Source organism: Tachypleus tridentatus, chromosome 2 (genome assembly GCF_004210375.1).
Source record: "Tachypleus tridentatus isolate NWPU-2018 chromosome 2, ASM421037v1, whole genome shotgun sequence".
NCBI lineage: Eukaryota > Metazoa > Arthropoda > Merostomata > Xiphosura > Limulidae > Tachypleus > Tachypleus tridentatus.
In genome coordinates this window covers 25,284,525-25,303,505 of record NC_134826.1, presented here as the reverse complement: position 1 = coordinate 25,303,505, position 18,981 = coordinate 25,284,525, and the positions used below count along the sequence as shown (strand labels likewise).

The 18,981-nt window shown below is 36.1% G+C and overlaps 1 protein-coding gene across 1 annotated transcript in view; it reads left to right on the top strand.

Moving 5' to 3' along the window:
- Window positions 1-18,981, top strand: part of LOC143245456 (uncharacterized) — a 128,798-nt gene that overhangs the window by 49,649 nt on the left and 60,168 nt on the right. The window contains exons 4-5 of the mRNA XM_076491819.1: window positions 3,182-3,254; window positions 11,979-12,055. Coding sequence (XP_076347934.1) covers window positions 3,182-3,254; window positions 11,979-12,055 — 150 coding nt within the window. The remainder of the gene's footprint in view (window positions 1-3,181; window positions 3,255-11,978; window positions 12,056-18,981) is intronic.

Here is an 18,981-nt window from a genome sequence, read left to right as displayed (position 1 = left end):
CGCATTGAATCTAAATAATCTTGGCCAGTGCATACGGAGAAACAGAGGCGGAGTCTGTTTTGACTTTGTGTTCTGAACAGTGTTGAGTAGCACCATATCAATTCGAACCTACTCTGAACGAACCTAGAACAGTTACTTTTGACACAGATCTGACAAGTTCTAGTGATGAGGAAAGTTCCACGAGTGAGAGTAGCGGAACTGTGAGTGATACTGATAGCGCCCAGGCCGGTTGCGAGTCGGTCATACCTCCAGTGGAAGAATGGTAAGCCTAAGTCATGACAACAAATATGGTCTGTATTATTTCACGTGCAATTTTAAGCCACATGGGAATACCTGTACACCTCTGGAAACAGAATACCAGCCAGTCCGTGTCCCTCTTGGAATAATTGGGATAGGCTAAAACAATAGGTTTTTATTTGGGTATTGAAAAAATAACATTCTTTCACAGTTAGATTCAAATTACCGTAAATAAAATTATACATCAATTATTGCAACTTATAAATGTTTAATCTAACAATCATGATCTACTCACAAGAGTCTGAACAGACACACTCTGAAATGAGTCAGCTCATCATCAGGGGTGGGCTGAATCACAACTTCCTCTACAGAAGTAGGCACTGAGGCAGCACTTTCCTCTAAAAGCTGAAGAAATAAGATTATATATTAAAACAACATGCTTTATGAGGTTTATGAAATTTACATTTAATATGACAATGTCAAAGTACTGTCTTAAGATTAATTTTATTATGGTGAGTTATGGAAATATGTTATGGAGTTTATATTTGATTTTTTACAAGTCTACTTTTTTATACATAACATGTACTTGATTACTTCAACATGTTCAAGACATAGTCTTATTTCAATTTATCTTGAACTGTTAAATTTGAAAAAAAGGAATTCTTCAAACTTTTCCATATTTAAAAATGATACAAAACATCTACAGAATGATCTACCATCTTTTAAACTTGGAATATACTCTATTTGGGATAGATTTGTCCACTGTCTAAACTAGGAAATCAAGGTTTTACTGACTTTCAGACTGACAAATGCAAAAAACGCTCATGAATGTGAAATGTGTATGTTTTGTTACATTCTTCAAAAACTTGTACTTTTTAAATTTATATTATACTAGTTATTGTTTATTGCTTTATACTGCACACGTACCTTTAAGTTTGTTCTTTTCGTGATGGCAAGGGATGGCTTCAGAGGGGTGGAACCTGTACGCTTCAGGCTGAGATCAGTCCTCAGCTCTACACGAGGAAAGATGGTGGGAACGATCCTGTCAACTGCCTGGCTTGAAACCCACGGAATCCAAAACAGTGGGATTCGACACAAAACATGATCATTCAAAGTGATCTTTACAAAGCTTTGCATGGTGTGAAGGAGTCCAGTTCTTCCTATTGACCATCCGTACCCACTGTCGCCATCTTGCTGGTTCCTTCTCCTTGCACGGAAACGAAAAGAAGCTTTTGTCCGATGCCGAACTGTTTCTACAACCATAAGCAATGCAGTAAACCATGTTATCATAAAACAAGCATAAAGTAGCAATATCAAGACAAAAAATAGTCTCATAAAGTATGTAATCCGAAAAAAAGCACCAATAGATTTACATAAAACACCAGCACTGAAAGGAGCAAAATGATCGGCGCTCAACAAAACGTGTTTGGCAACTATTGCGTCATAGTTGTAAAACGTCACGGAAACAGCCGAATGACCGAGACGAACTTGAGTTCGAGGACCCACATATTTTGTTTCATTTTTTACTCAAAAACTAAAGTGTTTGAAAATATGACAATCACACAGGAATTATACCTAACCAAAGTACAGTTTCTAAGGCAATTATTAAATTTGTTGAAAATTCACCTTTAATGGTTGTTGTCTTTGATTTTCCAAATGCACCATATAAGATACTTGTCCTTTTGAACTTTATTTTTTATCTCTTACAACATTTTTACGGATAGCGTAGATATTAGAATTTAAACTCAACTAGGACAGTTAATTTTAGTGACCGGTATGCTATATACACAGAAGGAAACTGAGTAAATCTTTACAAAAATTCACATTTGTTTTTCTGTGGGATGGAAAAGTTGTTATCGACTAAGCGTATCGATCTCATTGCTAAGTAAAGACCCGGCATGGCCAGGTGGTTAAGGCACTCGACTTGTAATCGGAGGGTCGCGGGTTCGAATCCCCGTCACACCGAACATGCTCGGCCTCTCAGCCGTGGGGCGCTATAATGTGACGTTGATAAAAGAGTAGCCTAAGTGTTGGCGGTGGGTGGTGATGACTAGCTGCCTTCTCTCTAGTCTTACACTGCTAAATTAGGGACGGCTAGCGCAGATAGCCCATGTGTAGTTTTGCATGAAATTCAAAAAACAAAACATTTCTAAGTTGTAGATCAATATTTTGTTTACAATAGTTTCGTTAATAAAGTTTGTTTGTTTGTAGTTTAAGGACAAAGCCACATAATGGGCTGCTTCTGCTCTGCCTACCACGGATATCAAAACTCGGTTTTTAACTTTGTAATTGTTCACACATGCAACTCTGCTACTGGGGAACTTTCATAAAATGAGTGTGGTTTTCTATATGTCTGAAAGAAGAAAAATCCTAAATAGTCGTGAGAACTGACTCCTTTCGGGCAGGGTTATTCTATGAGACTTTTTTAGCCTTTTTGAGCTGTATTTTGTATCGCACGCACTAGCTCGATTACCCATCAGAATCTCTACCAGGCTACCCTCAAATTGAAATTATTTTAGGCAGGATTAGAATAAATTAATATATGTGACCTTGGGCGTGGTCAAATACACCAGTCGAAAGTCTTTGACCTCCTGAATACAAAACTGTAATTAGATTTCAAATTGGTCAGGAGTTGATGAAACTCTGAGTTAAAAATTGTACGTTGAAAAACACTCGGAGCCGTTGTATGAGCTGCTGTGCCAACCATTGTAACCATCTTATTATAAGAAGCGAAACTTAAATGAGTTAATAAGTTCGAGTTAACTCTAACGTCCATGTAAACCACATTGATTTTAACGTCCACATAAAATATTTTAAGTTTACAGTCTTTTAATGATAGAAGCTTACGTCAGTAATATTGATGCTGTTTCATTATAGATGTGATTTTTACGCTTTACTCAAAACAGATACTTGATAATAAAACTTCATAATTTGTCTTTTTTAGTTGTACGAGTTAAATGACGATCCTCAGAGGAAGGAGTTCTTGGATGATCTCTTCCAGTTCATGCAGAAAAGAGGTGAGTTTAGTGTGGCACTACTTCCATCATACAAACAGTATTCACAAAGTACCTTTAAAACTCTTAAATTATCCGATCGTCAAGAAAAAAAATACGTGAAATTAGGTGTTTTTTTAAGTTTAGTTGAAATTTTTATCTTAAATGTTCTACTTAGCATTGTGGTGTTTTGTTGTTATTGATATTTTAGTTTCCAGATTATGGTAACCTGTTCAGTGTCATAGACAAGATAACTCGTCTAAGCCGATCGGTAACACCGTGCCACGGACGAGTTAAGTCGTTCTCAATAATACCTAACTTCAACGCTAGATGTCAGCACCATACATGCATTTGACCTACTTACAAATTGTTTCACTTTCGATCCAAAATGGCGTCACGAAAAAAGTTACAAAATGAAGAATCATAAGAGTTGTATTATAGCAGCTGAAATACCTGGCAGTCAACAGGTTAAAACTTCGTGTTAATATTAAAAATCAGCATATAATAGTTATTATAATATTGTACTTAACTGTATTCTCACGAAGATTCATGGTCTTAATGGAATATAAAAGTAAGAATTAGAGCAAAACCACGCTTTGTTATCTGCCGCATCCACGGTGGGGAATCAGCCCCTGGAGTTTAGCTTTGTAAGTCTTTAGAACTACTGTTGTGATCCCGGGGGACTATAACATAAGAAGAAAAATTACGCTGCACAACAATGTTTTTGAAAAGTTTTGCTTCCTGAAAAGTGTTTGCTGATTGTGACAGGTGCCTGGTGGGTATAATTATGGTTTTTCTTCATCACGTAGGAACTCTGAGAAACAGACAATTAACTGTTTACCGGCAATAACGTATTTAATTGCGTTTATGTTTCTAATACGCTATTAATTAAGTTCAACATAATTAAAAGTGTTTTGCTCCTGATTTTCGTTTGTATTCAATGTCCGGTGCATCATGTTGCAGTGTCCAACAGTAGTCAGCAAGCATTGACGGATTCCAGTTGCCCTGATATCGTCTTTCCATTGTAGCAATATCCTGGTGAAACTGAATATTTCGATGAAACGGTACGTGATGGGCAAATTTGGATGTGATTTTCGTGATCAGCAGCCAATAATCTATAAGGAACATCCAACAGTGTTCAAGAAGCAAAAACTTTTGTTGTGCAGTGTAATAGAAAATTCTTCAACCTTTTAGCTCCAGTTTCTCACAATAAAACAGTTTTGTTAAATAATGTTTTTATTACGTAAACTAAAACACTTAAACAAAACACTTTGGGTTTTCTAAGTCTTCATATTTTCTGTTTTTTTTAACTTCAGACAAAGCTACTAGAGGGCTATCTGCGCTCTACGCCCCCAAATCTGGAGCGATTAATAATTGTGAAATGATAGGTAAACAGGTAGTCAACTCATTACCAAGGAATAGTGGGACAAACCCTCACGTATTAAAATACCTCCATGGCTGAATGTGTGAGGTCAACGATGGGACTCGATAACGCGATTCGCTTATTGCGAGTTTCCGCTTATAGTATTTTAAATTTAGAAGTGAACGTTATACTTAAGATAAAAGAGAATAATCAGTTATTTAGCGATTACGTCATTGTTGTTCAGCGCGAAGCTACACAATACGCTAGGCCCGGTATGGCCAGGTGGATTAAGGTACTCGACTCGTAATCTGAGGGACGCGGATGCGAATCCCTGTTGCATTAAACATGCTCGCCCTTTCAGCCGTGGAGACGTTATAATATTAAAGTCAATCCCAGTATTCGTTGGTAAAAGAGTAGCCCAAGAGTTGGCAGTGGGTGGTGATGACTAGCTTTCTTCCCTCTAGTCTTACACTGCTAAATTAGGGACGGCTAGCACATGTAGCCCTTGAGTAGCTTTGTGCGAAATTTAAAAAAAAACTCTTTGTGCTATGTCCATCGCGAGTATGGAAACCCAATTTTTAGACTCGTAAGTCTTCAGACTCATCGCTTAGCCACTAAAAGGCCAACGATTACTTTGGACAACTTTCAGTATAAGAAGGCTGTATCCATAAATGAGTGTTTCTTTTGGTCGGCTTCCAACTGATATAGATTTACAAAGCAGTACTTTATGTACAGAGATAATCTACATAACCGAGACAAAGCATAAAAGTGTATCAGATTAAAAGACGTGACTGATTTCGTGTTCATGTGTATAGTTTAACACGTACCTCCCTTTTGTCAAAGCTAGATACAATTACAACTTCCAATCAAGCTTGTATCGATTTATCAAAATAAGGTGTTTGATTAACAATACGTTTCAGTGTACATCACTGCGATACATCAGAATTCCACCTGACTTTCAACTTAAACTTGAAGATGTTATATTAAATTATTATAATATGTAACGACTTTAATTACAACAGGTTTTGTTTTCTTAATTTACTTTTGTTGCTAAGGCGACTTTATGAACGGGCCCGGCATGGCAAGGTAGTTAGGGCGCTCGACTCATAATTTGAGGGTCGCTGATTCGAATCCCCGTGGCACCAAACATGCTCACCCTTACAGCCGTTAGGCCGTTATAATGTTTTGGTCAATCCTACTATTCGTCGGTAAAAGAGTATCCCAAGAGTTGGCGGTGGGCGGTGATGACGACTAGCTGTCTTCCCTCTAGTCATACACTGCCGTTAGAAACGGCCAGTACAGATAACCGTCGTGTAACTTTGCGAGAAATTCAGAAACAAACTAACAACCACCTTGTGAACGGAGGTGGAATTAATGTATGAATACATACACATCAGCCCAGCATAGCCTGGTGGTTAAGACACTGGACTCGTATTCTGAGGGTCGCAGGTTCGAGTCCCCGTCACACCAAACATGCTCGCTCTTTCAGCCATGAGGGCGTTATTAGGTGGCGGTCAATCCCACTATTCGTTGATAAAAGAGTAGCCAAAGAGTTGACGGTGGGTGGTGATGACTAGTGCTTTCTCTCTAGTCTTACACTGCTAAATTAGGGACGGCTATCGCAGATAGCTCTTGTGTAGGTTTGCGTGAAATTCAGAACAAATACACATAATAATGCATATACATACAAACACTTTTCAGTGCCCAAGTAGTCAGGAATTTTGACAAATCAACACTAGCACTAAATTCGAACATGCATGCCAGCACATCTTAATTTTGTGTTGATGTACTTTGTGAATGTATTTAAAAAAGAACCTCAGAAACTTTACACAGTATCCTTCTGCTTGACAGGACAGACCTGTTTTCTGACATAGTGTTTTGTTTTTTACATATTGGTAGCTCATTTGTTGCATTTATCGTTGTTTTAAAAGAATAGTCAACATTTTGTTTAACGTTGCTTCGTCAAAGTCATGGTATTTGTAGATTGAAGTGGGTTGTAGACCACAATATAATTCGTAATATTAAACTCTTCTGTAGTACACGCATCCGTTATAGGAAGGTCTTATGATGGGAAAAACAAAACAACAACAACAAACCTTTTTTCATATAACACTTCGAGTGAGTTTCGGAAGGGGGGGGGGCAAAACTTGCATCTATCACCCTGAACCACCCCTTTTTACTCACCTCCTCTCTCCCCTAGCCTCCAAAGTATTTTGAAAATTTCCAGTGGATTAATGATCTAACTTCCGGTTCTCTGTGGAAAGTGAATATAAATAAATGCACGTACCCCTGTGGTACATGTGTTTTAAGCCATAATAGACTTAGTGCCTCCTAATAATATAACAAATATTATTATTTGTTTTAATGCTTTGTAAGGAGACAGAAATAATGCACACAGAACGAAAAATGTTTATAAACTCGGTAATTATACACCACGTGTCGAACACCTGACTTGCTGAAAGGGGACAGTTGTACCACCTACCTTTTTTGATGTGAGAATGTTTGTAACATGTTTTATTTTCTTATTATGCATAGATGTAGCACATTACAATACTTAAGTATCACAATATGTCAAATATATTGTGTAGAACAAGAAATGATTGTGAAATATCATATCACGCTAACTAATTCGATCAAAATATGAGTATTTAGACATGAAGAATTTACAGGTATATGTATTGTCTATGCGTATGTACGTAGAACTACATACCTAACAATATGTACGCGAATTCTTTCTCAGTTGTTGATAACTTATTCAGTTTTATTCATTACAGGAAACTTTCAGGTATTACAATAAAATGACGACTTTGAAATATGTAATGGTTTGCTAGGTTTTTAAAACCCTGAACCTGCCATCCAAGGAACTAGTTTCATTGTTAGTGTTATTTCATATGAGTGCTCTCATTCTTTGTTGTTACTAAATTATGATGATGACTGAATATTAATTAGAACTATTTTCAATTATTTATACGTATTGTGAAGATTATTATTTCATATTATCTTCATAATGTAAAGTTCTCACATGATGAACTCTAATAATTACTGAACTGCAACATAAACATATTTCCCATTATGTGGCTTTTGTTTCACGTTTTCGAAGTTATTATAATTATGGAGTAAGTTGATGTTATTTTCTTATTTGTTATTTTGAATTTCGCGCAAAGTTACACGACGGCTATCTGTGCTAGACGTCCCTAATTTAGCAGTGTAAGACTAGAAGGAATACAGCTAGTTATCACCACCCACCGCCAGCTCTTGGGCTACTCTTTTACCAACGAATAGTGGGATTGACTGTAACATTATAACGCCCCCACGGCTGAAAGGGCGAGCATGTTTGGTGCGACCGGGATTCGAATCCGCGACCCTCGGATTACGAGTCGAATGCCTTAACAGGCTTAGCCATGCGAGGCCTAAACAAATAGTTAACAAAGAGTAAGTTGACTATTACATCAACCTTCAAAGCTATCGTTTTCAGTAGAAACAAAAAAAAAGGTTTATATTTAACATTATAGAATATTTAATAACAAAATCTCATTTTAGTAAACCCTTCGATAGAATAACATATTTAGTGGTTTCCTATGTAATTATATTGTGTAGTAAGCCTTGACTCGAAGAAGCAGGCTTTGTTGAGTCTAGCGATCATTATTGGCTGAGAAATAAATTCTGCAATGTATCTGTTAGTACCTGTAGTGGTGAATTTAAGGTTGTGTGGGCCCAGGGGCTAATAAAATAATTTTTGTAGGCTCTACATCCCATGTAATTTTACACAGAATAAAATTATCAATTAAGACCATGGACCCTGGGGCTGAACTTCCTCTGGTCCCTATCTAAATACGTCACTGAGTATCTGACCAACGAGGTAGATTTAGAACTATTCTGTTAGATGGCTTCGACGCACAGTTTATTTGTTTTAGTAGTTTACTTTTCTGCAGTGGTATTAGAAATGTCATCTTCATCGACCTTCTCAATAATGAAAAAAACAAAAACAGCAAAATATTTAGTACAACTGAGAAAAATAAACTGGTAATCAAAAGTATATAGGTGTATAAAAGCAATTAGTTAGATGTTAAGATTCCTTGCACAAAGAAGGACATAGTGATTAGATTAGCAAGTCTGACGTTGTGAATTAAACAATGTTAAGAAGTAACGAGCAACCTCTAAACTTTAGTTAAAGACCATGTCCTATACATGACTTAGATTAAATAGTGAAGTTAACCTCCATACAAAGATAGTCTACGCGATTCTTAGCCAAACTGCAGATAATTGCAATTAGCCTAATAAGACGTACACAATAGTCTCAAGTTAGTATAGTGTTTGATTTGATAATATTAAAACGACAAAAAAAAACCAACAACAAAGTTCTTAAAGATAGAATTGAGCTGACCATTGTCCAGTGGTTAGCGTATCTGACCAGGTATCTGTGGGCCCAACGTTCGAGTCCCCATCACCCGATCAGATAAGACCAGTTCAAGAGTTCGTGTCTAATGCAGATGACCCTTGTTAACAAACGAAGACGGATGGAAAGTCTTCACTCTTATGTTAACATTTCAATGCGTTTGTTTTCAATTAAGGCACTGCTTTAATAGCTGTAAAAATAAGTTTTAAAGTCAGCTACCGGATCATTGCTATGTATTAAACTGGAATTAAACATAGTTTTAACTATTTTTTTGTAATCCGTCGAATAAATTGAAAGAGGATGCAGGGTTCTATATATAAATGTTATTGAGAACGGTAAGTATGATGATACACCTGAGTTTAGTTTGTAAGAAATCATCGGATCTTCCTGGTAATTTTCCTTTCAATAATTGACAAGGTGTCTATGGCCATGTAATTATTATTGCTCCGCTTTAATACACAACCAAGCTAGTTTATTCAAACGAGAAATTGGTGTTAACTAGCAATCTTGACACAGTAAAACATCTATAAGTGAGAGGGAATCTTGGATAAATTACACCACAACACCTTTTCACGTATAAAGTCTTGAAAGCGCTTAAACACAATAAAATACGAAATATTTATCATTGAACACTAATGTTTAATGCTACTTGTATACTCTGTAGTAACATGTTAAAATATCTAAAACGATAACAATGGTGTGAACAGAATTGACACGGATATTAATTCAATAACATACTCAAATATAAATAATTAATAGTTATTCTGTAATACAGCTGAAAACACTGTATCTCGAACAATTAACAAAACAGTATTAGAAATAATATATGTATTTTTTTTATCTGAAAACGTGATAGTGAAATTACTTTCATTGCTTTCGAGGTGAAACTTGCTGACCTCTAGCAAAACACAATACAGTATCATGTTTCTGTTCATTTATATTAAAATTTCAAAAACGTTCAGTGTTGTACTTTGTGTACAAGTATTCCTTTCATAGTTTGCATATGGTATCTTCGCTTTCTGCATAGCTGGGATCATAAGTTACTTAATAAAAATTTGGTTTCTCGTTGGATCTCTACATTTGATGTAAAAATATCTTTATCCAGTATGTATTTTGCTCTGTAAACTAGTCATCAATAATATAATACCACAGGAATCTTGGGACTTGTGAATAAATTGTTTGGTATTCAAGATCAAATACCTTGTCAACTGCCACTTTTGTTTGCCACGAAATGATGGTATTGTCTTCAATGTCTATAAATATGACAAGAGTAGATGCTTTTACATCCGGAGATTGCAGATTTTTCAGGTCTATGAATATGACAAACCTGGTTACTTCGTTATCTACAAATTCCATAACGTGACAAACATGGTTACTTCGTTATCTACACATTCCATAACGTGACAAACCAGGGTACTTCGTTATCTACACATTCCATAACGTGACAAACCAGGGTACTTCGTTATCTACACATTCCATAACGTGACAAACCAGGGTACTTCGTTATCTACACATTCCATAACGTGACAAACCAGGGTACTTCGTTATCTACACATTCCATAACGTGACAAACCAGGGTACTTCGTTATCTACACATTCCATAACGTGACAAACCAGGGTACTTCGTTATCTACAAATTCCATAACGTGACAAACTTGGGTACTTCTTCATCTGAAGATTGTAGACTCTTCAAGACTATGACTATGAGAAACGTGAGTTCTCCTTCATTGAAAGATTGCACAAGATTTTCAGGCCCGTAAATATGGCAAGCATGTGTGCTTTCTTATTTACAGAGAATAGACATTTCAGGCCCGTAAATATGACAAGTATGTGTGCTTTCTTATTTACGGAGTACAGACATTTCAGGCCCGTAAATATGACAAGTATGTGTGCTTTCTTATTTACGGAGTACAGACATTTCAGGTTCGTAAATATGACAAACATGTGTGCTTTGTTATTAAAAACATTACACTAACCGTATATACCTGTCAGAAACAAACTATGTTCTTTTAAATCTTTAAACAAAAATCTTAATTTTTCAAAATATAAATATTTCGAAATTAACTAATACATCTTAACAAATAAATATAAAAAATCATTTTATATTGGATTTTTTTTCTGTAGCATTAATTTCAATAAGTAGAATAAGTGTCACATTTATGTTTTTATAGAATTAGTTCACATAATATTTTCTTTTTATGCTCAGACAAAGCACTTTGCCGGATTTTTTCAATGTTTACCCTTACCCTAACTAATCTTTTTCTTAAAATTTCTCCTCCCCAAAACAAGAATATCATATTCTGTCAACAGTAAATATATATCTGTATTATTATTATTTTCTGCCTTTCTTGCAACAGCATTCCCCAGAATAACGGTTGTTGAGAAGTTCAGTCAAACTTTTAATACCTCAGAGATCAGCGCTTTAGCCCCTTGATCTTTTTTTTTTTTATTACTTTAATAACATTGGTAGGGGCGTAATTAACGGATACCCAAAGTTTGCTGGTGATATTAAACTTTCCGTATTTCTAGCTGTAATGCGGATGTTGAACTATTACAAAATGACTTGAACCAACTGGTGAGTTGGAGATAAATATTTGACAGATGGCCTTTAGATTTAGTAAATGCAAGGTAATTGATCTAGCTTATCATGGTTTAGGATGACTTATCTAATATAGATGGAATTCAACTGGATAGCGTGAAGAACAGGATTTTCGCATGGTGACAATAAGGAAATTGTCTCAAATTAATCTGTTTTTTTTTATTTAGACTGGTAAATTTTATTTTGAAACTAGAAGTTGAGTTTTAAATAGATGTCGCTAATTTGCAGCAAGACAATTTTAGTAAACTGTCGGCGAGGTAAGAGAGAAATAGTTTGAAAACGATGTAAAATTTATTGAAAAATGCAAAACAAAAACCATTTCTTATATAAAGTAAATTAAACTATAGCAGACACATCTTTAAAGTTTAAACATATATTTGCCAACGTTAGGAAGTACAGTTTTGTTCAATGATCAATATGGCGATCCCTTCACCAGTGGCACAGCACTATGTTTACGACTTGAGCAAGTTAGTAACATGGTTTCCATACCTGTGGAGAGTAGGGCACAGCTGGCCCATTGTTTAACTTTGTGATTAACTACAAACAATGGGCCGGCATGGCCAGGTTTTAAAGCACTCGAATCGTAATCCGAGGGTCACGGGTTCGAATCTCCGTCATACCAAACATGCTCGCCCTTTCAGCCGTGGGGGCGTTATAATGTGATGGCCAATCCTATTATTCGTTGGTAAAAGAGTAGCCCAAGCGTTGGCAGTGGGTGGTGATGACTAGCTGCCTTCCCTCTAGTCTTACACTGCTAAATTAGGGACGGCTAGCGCAGATAGCCCTCGAGTAGCTTTGCGCGAAATTCAAAACAAACAATATGGAGAGCCTCGTGTGTCGACTTTACCGCTTCTACCATTTGAAACACTGAATTTTCTAACAGTAATACTAGCTACTCATATATTGTTGTAAGGAGCGTTTATAATGTTTTAATCTAGTTCATAAAAGTAGTCGTAGAATGTTCTAGACGAAGCCAGTAAAACTAGTAAACTTGGCAAATATGTAGAAGTAAGACATTAGTTATAAATACCAGTTAGTAGAGTGAAGGAATAGTAAATGTCAAAGTGGATTTCGAGTAGGTGTTGATCGACTAAACAGTTTCAGTTGGTAGAGTGCCAGTCATTCAGTTAAGTATTTGGATTAGTGTTAGTTATCACTTCTATTCATTTACGCTTTCGATTAACCGTGAAAATGTACATGTAAGTTTATTTGTGCATTAGTCATAGTACCATTAATAACGTATTTCCGTTGATCATTTGTGAACCTAGATTTACAAGTTTCGACAGGGCACATGTGAAGATATCTTGTAGAAAAGTTAAGGAAAAAAGAAACTAATTTGTTACTGTAAACTTTTCTGGAATAGGCCTTATTTTACCTAACAAATTAAAAGAACAAAACAATAAAATTACTAGAATATAAACTGTTAATAGCACTAGTTTTGGAGACAAATGCCTGTTACAAATGAAACTACTAAATAGCATGCGACAGTTTTTCCAATAATCGACTCTTATTGCATTATATAGTTAAATACGATAAGGGTAACACTAAAATTAGGAGTTCGATTTCCATAGGTGGTCACAGCAGATAGCCCGATGTGGCTCTACTATAAGAAAAAAAAACAAAACAACACAAACACATACTTCGAAAATGGATACTTCGTTAAAAACAAAACTAGGGTCTAAAGTTAGGCATACAGTTGACAATTCAGACTAGACGTGACCTTAGCTAAGCATTTAATTAAGGTGCGAGTTCGAATCCCCGACACACTAAAAATACTTGTCCTTTCAGCCTTGGGGGCGTTATAATGTCACGGTCGATCCCATTATTCGTTGGTAAAAGAGTAGCCCAACAGTTGGCGGTGGGTGATGATGACTAGCTGCCTTCCTTCAATGTAAGACTAGGGATGGCTAGTGCAGATAGCCCTCATGTAGCTTTGCGCGAAATTCAAAAACAAACAAGCAAAATCATTAACGTGCAGCCTATCGGTCTGATATCTGAAGGTTGGAGTCACACGAACGAATTTTACTGCAAATTCATAACTTGCCAGTTCTAAGTTTAAAATGTAGTTCTGTCACTGTTTTCTGTATGCTATCTAATGTTCTCCCTCTGTGATTGGGCCCGGCATGGCCAGATGGTTAAGGCTCTCGACTCGTAATCCGAGGGTGGTGGGTTCGAATCCCCCTCACAACAAAACATGCTCGCTCTTTCAGCCGTGGGGATATTATAATGTGACGGTTAATCCCACTATTCGTTGGTAAAAGAGTAGCCTAAGAGTTGGCGGTGGGTGGTGATGACTAGCTGCCTTCATTCTAGTCTTACACTGCTAAATTAGGGACGGCTAGCACAAATAGCCCTCGTGTAGCTTTGCGTGAAATTTAAAACAAACCAAACCCTCTGTGATGGATTGCAACCGCATCGACTAAATACAAACATCTGGAATAATAAGCTGTTTGCTTATTATGCAAACCCATGATGGTATGTACTGATACATAATTAATTATTCCACGTCATGTGGCTGGCTACTCTGCTATAAGTTATATTACTGTAATCGCAGATAGTATAATAAGCAACTAAAAACGCCAGAACTTGGAATAAAGAGAAATGAAAACAGAATATTTGGAAATAAAAGCTAATTTAATCAATTACACCAAATAAATAAATCAATAAATAAAAAATGTTGGATCATCTATACCAGTAGTTTCGAAATCAAGATACTCTTCTAATGACACTTGACGAATGCGCGTGAAAGATATTTAAAGTATATATGTATGTATAACTGTGTTTCATGTGCAAATATTTGAGTAGATCTAATGTTGCATAAAGTTAGGTAAGAATTAGAATTTATTTTCGTCCTGTTTTCCACAAATATTGATAAAAACATATGACTCATCTCACGCACACCTTAAACAAATGTATTAAGAATGTGTGTACTGTTCAGTTTCTCTTAATGCAAGTGTTTTCTTCAACATTGTGAACAGCTTGCGTAAAGATCAAATAGTTAGTTATGCAAACACGCCTAGATGTTTTGTACTTGAATGTAATCATTACTATTTGTAGATTTCTTATTTTAATTTGGTAAATTGTATAGCAGTGATTCAAGACAAAAAAAAAATGCCCATCAAATGTTTGTAATGAGCTTTGCCTTCGCCTATACTTTAACGGAATAAGCGGATACGTATAGATAAATGCATATGACGTGAACTTGTGTAGGTGGATTGATGAAACACATGTTTACAAGGTTGTGAACATAAAGCAAAACAGAAATAAGTGTGCATCATGTACACTGATTTGATTTTGTTAATAGAAAACACATGGATGGTGTATCCAGTTTTTTTATGGTGTCGACTGTAATGATCAGAATAAGAACCTCAAATTTATTTCTCGGTGCAGTTTAAGAATTATTTTTATATTTGTCCTATTTGGTGAGTTGTCACGTTACTAATATAGATTTATATAATAACATGCAGATGAAACCAATATTATGTTCTTTCATGTATTTTTTACTTCGGTTGCAGTTGAAAAATCGAAAATATAATAGCGATAAGTTTCATTGTCGCACACCTATGCTCGACCTTTCAGTCGTGGGGGGGGGGGGTCATAATGTAACGATCAATCCCACTATTCGTTGGTAAAAGAGTAGCACAAGAGTTGGCAGCTGGTGGTGATGACTAGCTGCCTTCCCTCTAGCCTTATACTGCTAAATTAGGGACGGCTAGTGCAGATAACCCTTGTGTAGCTTTGCGAGAAATTCAAAACAAACCAAACAAATACACGTCCATGCGCACGTCAGCTGTTGGTACTAACAAATGTGATAGTTAATATTATGAAATTAAAGTTGAAAGAAAACTGTTAAAGGTATTTAAAACAACGATATTTTACGAAGTACAAATGCTGTCATAAATATTAGCTTTTGTAATTTTAGTTTAAGTAGAAAACGTTTTAGCGACGTATACTCTGACTGAAATGTCAATACGTAAGTGTTTATTGTAGTGTGTTTTTTTTAAGAGCTGTTATGTAGGTTGCGTAACGTGTTTATACTATTGTTCATTTTGTGCTTTCGGCGAAGAGCTGTAACCGGTCCGAAACCTCGGATGTTTAAAGCATTTCACTTGCTTTTGAACAGTATATTATATTCATTCATTAAAACATTCCCCATAAAGAAACAATCAGCGATATCCAATCTTAAAAAGCGTCAACATTATACGTGTATCACTGGTATCTATACAAAGGGAATATTTTACTGTTAAAAGTTATACTTTATACTCCACGAAAGTTGGTATGTATTAAAATTTCATGTTTCACTCTCTTGAAGAGGTTGTTCACATAAAGCTCACCATTAAATACTTTGTTGAAAATACATGGCATTGTAAGAGTTAATTTATGTGGACTTTTCAGAACCTATAGTTGAATCGTTTTTTTTTGTTTTTTTTTGTATAATTATTTCAGTCATTACCTCTCCTGGCTGCTGTCAATCTCCACAGTTTTTCTAGGAAACCCACTGACAAGCCGACACGGGTATTAGTTTATATCCTTCGTAAATAGGAATTGCTATGCGTTTGGCTTTACCAAAGAATACTTGAGCTAGGTGTGGCAAGAATGTTTTGGTTTAAAGTCCCAGATGTAATGAATAGGTGTTGTAAATGGAACAACCATGTACAAGTGTATATTTTTCACTAATAATTAATGCATTAAATATTTTACAGCACCGGATTTCAATTATAGAGAGATCAAAAATTGACGTAAAGATAGGTTACGCAATTTATGAGTATTTTCAACTAATCGAACACACTTTATATTTTATATAGCGACCATAGTATCCACAGAGCTAAAGAGTGTTGATTACGTTACATCGAAACTATTCTTGATATCCAAATCAATAAATCACGTGACAGCCATGGTTTATATAAACCCTCGTGGGAACAGATTGTATCAGTACTACATTTCAACAATGCTAGGCTTTCCTTTATGATGTCATCAAAACTTGATCATTTTTGGAAGGGTATATAACTGGCCTTTCCTACCCAAGTTATTCTTTCACAAAGATGTTTTCATGGGGTATTTTTAAATATGGGCCTGGCATGGCCAAGCGCGTAAGGCGTGCGACTCGTGATCCGAGGGTCACGGGTTCGCGCCCGAGTCGCGCTAAACATGCTCGCCCTCCCAGCCGTGGGGGTGTATAATGTGACGGTCAATCCCACTATTCGTTGGTAAAAGAGTAGCCCAAGAGTTGGCGGTGGGTGGTGATGAGTAGCTGCCTTCCCTCTAGTCTTACACTGCTAAATTAGGGACGGCTAGCACAGATAGCCCTCGAGTAGCTTTGTGCGAAATTCCAAAAAAACAAACAAAAACAAAACAAACAATTTTTAAATACCTAGATAATGATACCCCTTATATTTAATGACATTGGAAAATAAAGGAATGTGGATGAACGTGAGCCTCCAGGATAAAAAAGAAAGAATTTGGTTTGTTTTTTGAATTTCGCACAAAGCTACACAAGGGCTATCTGCGCTAGCCTTCCCTAATATAGCAGTGTAAGGCTAGAGGGAAGGCAGCTAGTCATCACCACCCACCGCCAACTCTTGGGCTACTCTTTTGCCAACGAATAGTGGGATTGACCGTCACATTATAACGGCTGAAAGGGCGAGCATGTTTGGTGTGACGGGGACTCGAACCCGCGACCCTTGGATAGAACATAGAAAGTCAGAACAATGAAAATTTGACAAATTCCTTGTCATGACGTTTTTCACAAAAAACAGTTGGTTTGTATTGATATTCTGAGTTGTTTAAAAGGCACGGATTCTTCTTACTTAAGTGTCACGGTATCACAAGTTTGTCATATTGCATTACTGGCATTTGAAAGATTTCAGGGTGACTCTTACGGTGAACTACTTTATGAAACGATTGCTAATTGATGTGATGAAGTAAGTTAGTTTAAGATTTTAACGATTCGAAATAGCAATTGGCAAGTGTTTTCCTAAATAATTTCAGCGTCATTCGTAGATGATTAGAAATAAGAAAGAATTAACTTTCAGGACAGAGTTATTTCAGATATCACTGATTAAACTTAAACTACTCATATTTATCAATGTCATGTTTCAACTCCAAGTGTTTGTGATGTAATAATATCGCTTTATGTATTTTTACGTTAGTATAAAACTACTTCATCAGACAGCACCTTAAATCGTTTCAATGGTGACATTTTCAAACTGTTGAGGCCCCATTTTTAACAGTAGCAAATATTTTTTTCATATATTTATTGACACAGTCGTAATTTACTTTAATTTAAGAAAGTCCATCAGTTACTACTATTTCACAGAATCGTCAACGAAAGCTACAAGTGATCTGTAGATTATACAGAAAGTCGAATGCCCAAAGCGAGACACGAAACAAAAGCTGCCACGGGTGACTTGCAGCGTTTCCTACACAAACAAAAACCAATCCATAAATCTGTTGAGAATGGTTTCCAGTTCAATTTCTGGCAGCCTTCTAAAGGAAAGGTAACGCTAGTTACCTAGCAACTGCTTGCTTCTAGCTGCTTTGCAGCTGTAGTACTATTTCCTTAGTTTGGACATACATCATGCTATACGTACTGGTTTATTTATCAAACACCATACTCGTCGATTTATTTTAACTAACTAATGTTGTGAGACACAATCTTACTGTTTTCCAGGATTTAGTTTAGTAGACTTGTCGCAAAGAAAATAAAACATATAAAACCATCTTACTTTCCGTTTTGAATTGCTGTGAAATTGGTTATTTGAGAGCAGAGAAAGGCTTAGACAAAGTAAAAACCTATTGTTATTTTGGTTACAACTTTTTTTGTGTGTTTTTGACTGTACGTCAGTACATCGCAACATATAATTACTAAATTAAAGCACGCGTGAAATTAAATTCTAGAAACCCACGATCTACGTTTGGGTCAAATATAATCGGCCTACCCGGATCAGCAGAAATGTACTGTTTGTGACGAGAAGTCGCAAAGACGTGCAAGATCCGTACCTTGAAAGTTGTCATAGCAAATTAAAAATATCCTGTAGTTAGGTTGAAGAATGATTTCAATCATTTACGATACTAGTAGAGTTGTTTTGATTTTATTTATTAAGGTTAATGTGTACGACGCACGGTTTCCTACTATTCAAATAGATGCTTAAGATTTATAGTATCAGAAGACGATATATGTGTACCCGTGTTTCTTTTAACAAGTAGGCTTAGGTTTTGATTGTTTTCTTTTCTACAGCCTAAATAATAATCGTCTGGATTTTTCACTTCTCTGTCCCATCATAGAACGTACTCTTTCGACCAAGGGATAATTATGGCATGTTCTACCCAATTTTAATTGTAGCCTAATTGCTGGCAATAGTTGATGTTGACTAGCTGATTTCCCTTAAGGCTG